Source organism: Aplysia californica, unplaced genomic scaffold (genome assembly GCF_000002075.1).
Source record: "Aplysia californica isolate F4 #8 unplaced genomic scaffold, AplCal3.0 scaffold00693, whole genome shotgun sequence".
NCBI lineage: Eukaryota > Metazoa > Mollusca > Gastropoda > Aplysiida > Aplysiidae > Aplysia > Aplysia californica.
In genome coordinates this window covers 350,271-355,646 of record NW_004797963.1, presented here as the reverse complement: position 1 = coordinate 355,646, position 5,376 = coordinate 350,271, and the positions used below count along the sequence as shown (strand labels likewise).

Here is a 5,376-nt window from a genome sequence, read left to right as displayed (position 1 = left end):
CCTCGAAGCGACCTCGTTGAATCCAAGCTCGCTGATTTAAGTGCTCGTTGAATCCAGGTTGTTTTTTAAAAATTGATTTTAAATGAGAAAAAAACCCCGGGGAATCCATCTCATCTCGTTGAATCCGAGTTCCACTGTGTTTAGCGAGCTCGTTGAATCCGAGTTCCACTGTGTTTAGCGAGCTCGTTGAATCCGAGTTCCACTGTATTTAGATCTGTCTAGATCTAGTAGATCAATTTTATACAAAGTTATGAAGGAAAGTTTTTAATCTAGCCCTAATTTTTCAGGAAAAGTAAATATAATCCGGATCTAGATCTAGATCTAGATCTAGTTAGCCTTAAAAGACAAATTGATACAAACTGATTGTGCTAAGTATGGATGGCATTTCACCTGTAAAAGAGATATTTGTGGATAAGTTGCGTCATGACTTTTTCCCCGCACTGTCATTGTTTATACTGGTTGTCGATTTTCTGCTACAGGAGCTTCTCGTTTATACTTTTCATACCTTTTCAAAATTGAAAATACCCACTCAACAGACTTATATAATAGGCCTATAGACTGATAGACTAGAAAGCCATATTGAGTGCCGAGTGCATCAACGCGAGACATTATATTTTTTGAACAATATTTTGTTCTTATCTCAGTAATGTTTCTTGTGCTCGCATGTCCGTTTTAGTAAAATGTCCGGGGCACCGAAACGTAAGATCATTTTTAATTGTTCTTACATGCAGAAAAATCCAACAAAACAAAACAAAGAAGAAACTAACGAAAAGCAAAACCATTGGTAAAATCGGGCAATCTGGCACATGTTGTCCAAGGGCCTACTGTTGCGTATAGTTTCGAAGTTCCAATATTAAAAAACCCCTTAATGGCAGCTTTGCCTAGGTTACATGTATACAGTTTTGCTTTTTTGCGGTAGGCCTGGTCAACAAGCACCCGTATTAGAGTAGGCTTTGTTGTACAGTATACCTCTTTAGGTTACCACACGCAAGACCTAACTGTTTCAAAAATCAAATAAATCTAGATCTAGAGATCCAGAATCAAGGCGAAGTCCAAATGGAGCGGTCAAATTACTCAAATCATACAAAAGATTAGCACATTAGGTCTTTATTATCGCACAGGTGTATTATACTTCAGTGTCCGCATATTCTAAAACAAAACTAGGCCAGCTTAGAACATTTTAAAAAGTACCCTTCTTTTTTCGGCAAGATTTGACATGAGACCACAGAATTCTACACTTAGTGTAGAATTCTGTGCATGAGACCTAACAATGTAAATAAACAAGGTCCCTGATTTTACCAGGATTTATTTGAATATACGAAACTAAAATTTTCATATCTCAGCTTAACCTCCAATCATCACGTGATATGTGACGTCCTTTTCCCCCAGAGTCCATTGATAGGGCAACACAGAAATTAGTGTGGTTGTCCATCTAGACTCTATCCAAAATGGTAAGTCCAATCAGATTAATTTTATTACTTTAAATGTTCCTGTTACATTAGTTGAATTGATTTATGTGTGTATTTCATCGAAACTTGAAGGTGTTTAGGTCTTTCTGTAAACGTTTTTCACTGATGGTACTGGTGTGTCTCACTGTTGTGAAATAGGCCTAGTTGGTCCACGTAGCCCCGGTTGTTGGGCAGCAGATTGACAAGTTGATCTCCAGATCTAGCATCAAATAGATCTAATGGCAAGTTTTTACGCTCTCAGATGTTTACAGTCAAGTTCTCTCAACCTGTGGTTTTTACACATAGATCTAGAGTGAAATTATTAAATGTTTAGGAAATGCCTCATATCTGCCGACTTGTTTTGTTTCGCCTTTCCCGTCGAGTCATGCTGAGCATACGTGACGACGCACAACCAACTTTATCTTTGTAGATCTATTGGTGTCTCTACATAAATCTACGATGACAAATTATAATATAATACGGTTGTTGTTAAATTAAATGGGCCTAACAATGTTTGATATGTAATAAATTATGAGAGAGGAAATATCAAGATAGATCCAATCAAGCTGAGTTCCCTTGTTTTAAAAAAATCACTTACTTGGTGAGTCTGAAACTGAAGGTAAGGCCTAATAAGTCTACCTGGCGCTTTTTCGGTAGTTCCCACCCCCCTTATTTGATAGAGCCTGACCTACATATAGATCTATATACGTTTGATTCGCGGCAAGCTAAGATGTCAAACCTAACAACTTCAGGCATGCCCCCCTGAAACCCCCCACCTTGTTTTTATTTGGTCAGGGGGGCAAGCCCCCCTGAAACCCCCCTACTCTTGGGGCCAAAACCCGCGAATAACAATCGCGAGGTGGGAACTACTGAAAAAGCGCCACATTAGGGCCTATTATTTTGTTGATGGCAGATTCATTGATCTTTGTTATGGTTGGTGAAACATTTTAGTCCAGTGAAGTTATGAGAAGGGAGTTTATGGGGCTGTTTACTTTCGTTCTCATACTCAGATATCTAGATTTGGGGCTCATATGACCTAATGCAGTTGCGAGCGCCGTAAAACCCTCTAATAAATCTATATTAAAAAAAGATCTCTAGATTCTAGGTGCCTACTTGGTTGGCTGTTGTAGCTGAAGTTGATGGTATCATAGTGATATAGCAATATTGCACAACTAAAACTGGAATGGTTTGTGCAAAGTGTGGAATTAATGTACATTGTCATTTACTGTTTCACGAACAAGAATCCTAAGCCATGGACGCCATGGTAAAATAGGGGAGGGCCGAGGGGGAATGCTCCCTTGACTTCCTGGCCTTGGCTTGATGTCTGAATACGAGAGATGGGAATGGTAGATTTCAAAATAAAATAGCCTACATTTTTTTTGTGTATTCATAAAATGTTGTCTGTTTCAGGTGAACTTTACCGTCGACGAGATCCGGTCCATTATGGACAACAAGAAAAATATCAGGAACATGTCCGTCATTGCTCATGTGGATCATGGAAAGTCAACCCTGACTGATTCCTTGGTCAGTAAAGCTGGTATCATTGCCTCTGCAAAGGCTGGTGAGACCCGTTTTACAGACACCAGAAAGGATGAGCAAGAAAGATGTATCACCATCAAGTCTACGTGAGTCTTAATTGAAGTGAATTTGTAGGCCAACATCATGACTTCTGTTATTTTGTTGTAGTAATGATTATGTATAACGCAGTGGCTACGTTCACGGCGCCGTGAATGTAGTTGGCAGGCTACGTTCACGGCGCCCTGAATGCAGTTTGTAGGCGCTGTTGAGGCTACGTTCACGTCACTCAAGCTTCGTTTAGACGGAGCGTCCACTGCCGGTTTAAGGCATGAGGAGGGGGAAATTTTTTAATTCGTTATGAAGAAGAAACCTAAGCTTACAAATGTGGTAGCATCATTGGGTAGCATCAATATAAATAGAGTGGAGAGTTAAGTCATGAGGTAAAATTTTGAAAATTCTTTTGTGTTGCTAAGGTAAATTTACGCCTGCCATATTGGAATGTCATATAGAAAGTGCACACATTTCTAAAAAAATCTATCATAAATGATTTTAAATGTTATAATAAGTGGTTTTGCAGCCTTCCATGGCTGTTTTAGAGGATGGACTTTGCATTTTTGATGTAGGAGGAAAAACTTTCCCAGAATCGAGGTCCTAAATATGGACTCTCTGCATTCAGGGCGCCGTGAACGTAGCCTGCCAACTACATTCACGGCGCCGTGAACGTAGCCACTGCGTATGTGTAATGTTCTCTTTGTTCTGAAATGTAAACTTGTGTGAATCTGATCAGTATACCATTGAAAAAAAAAACGGTATGAAAGTGGAGCTCTTTAATAATTAGGAACAGCTTTAACTTGACAAACTTTCATTGAATTGAGATTTCTGTCATGACTGATCAGTCTCTAAAGCCTGCAAAGCAGTCAAAACACAGATTTCAATGTAAATAATCAGAACTGGCCTGATTGTCCCATGCTATTTCTAGTATGTGCTGGATTCTAGTTTTAATAGAATACACAGATTGACCTCAGCAGTGGTAATGTAACAATGAAATGAAATTGGTGACTTATTCTTTCCAACTCTATGCTATTTAATGCTATTGACTTGTCAGTGTAGCATCATGGAAATGTTTGTGTTTTCAGTGCCATTTCCCTGTACTACGAGTTGGCCAAGGAGGACATGCAGTACATCAAGCAGGAGTATGATCCAGAAAATAACCACTTTCTGATCAATCTCATTGATTCTCCGGGCCACGTGGACTTTTCATCGGAAGTGACTGCTGCACTCCGTGTTACTGATGGAGCTTTGGTCGTGGTGGACTGTGTTTCTGGTACTTCTTTTGACGTTTGATACTTTTGTCCTTGTGCGTGCGCACACCCGCACCATCTATGTTTTAGTTAGTTATCCTTCTTGTCCTGATCTATGTTGGTTCAGCCTAAGGGCGTGCAATGGAAAATTTCTAGTCATCAATTCCTTTTTAAGAGGGAATTCATTTCGAAATAAAAATAACGTAAGCTGAAAGTATCCAGTTCTGCCTTGTTCTAAATGACATTGTCATATCCCATTTCTTTGTTTGAGGTATTGACTGCTTAATTTCTTTTGTTTTTAATCCTCTTTTTCTGCCATCCACAGGAGTCTGTGTGCAGACTGAAACTGTCTTGCGTCAGGCTATTGGTGAGAGAATCCGCCCAGTTCTGTTCATGAACAAGATGGACCTGGCCCTGTTGACCCTTCAGCTTGATCCTGAGGATTTGTACCAGACTTTCCAGAGGATCATCGAAAACGTCAACGTCATTGTTGGTACTTACGGTGAAGACGATGGGCCCATGGGAGATATCCAGGTACGCTTATCAGTGATTGCTCTTCGAAGAACCCCATTCGATTAAGCATGAAATCTTTTTTTCACTCTTCTTCTTGAATTGTTTTCACTTGTTGTATTTGGCTTACCACAAAAGATGGTGAAATACACGTTTTTATCCATATATATATAGAGTGGTGTCGCCGGTACGCGTGCACTTCGCGATCGTTGAACGTATTTTCCGCCATTTCCGGTTTTGTAGCTATTCCATTCAAGAAACTATCGAGTTATAAAATGGTCTTGCTCATAGTCGCCAGATTTCTTAAACGTTGTGTGCCCAACAGTTTTTCCAGCCTAGGGTGTTGTCTTCACTGAGCGTGCATTTCTTCTCACTGCGTGCATGGGATTCTTCACTGAGCGTGCACCCATATATACACATTGAAAGCCAAAAGAAGAGGAATCTGATAACATTACTGCATTAAATGACCACACAGGAAGATAACAAGTCACTTTAGAAGCAAAGTAAGGCAATTTTAATTAGAATCTAAACTAATTTAATTTAGGGGGTATAAATAGTTCAAATACATAGTGAAAAAAAATCAAACAGAATTTTTCACA

The 5,376-nt window shown here is 39.5% G+C and overlaps 1 protein-coding gene across 1 annotated transcript in view; it reads left to right on the top strand.

The window, feature by feature from the left end:
* Window positions 1-1,345: 1,345 nt before the first annotated feature.
* Window positions 1,346-5,376, top strand: part of LOC101849409 (elongation factor 2) — a 21,874-nt gene continuing 17,843 nt past the window's right edge. Inside the window, exons 1-4 of the mRNA XM_005108486.3 lie at window positions 1,346-1,451; window positions 2,859-3,073; window positions 4,103-4,290; window positions 4,593-4,801. Coding sequence (XP_005108543.1) covers window positions 1,449-1,451; window positions 2,859-3,073; window positions 4,103-4,290; window positions 4,593-4,801 — 615 coding nt within the window. The 5' untranslated portion in view covers window positions 1,346-1,448. The remainder of the gene's footprint in view (window positions 1,452-2,858; window positions 3,074-4,102; window positions 4,291-4,592; window positions 4,802-5,376) is intronic.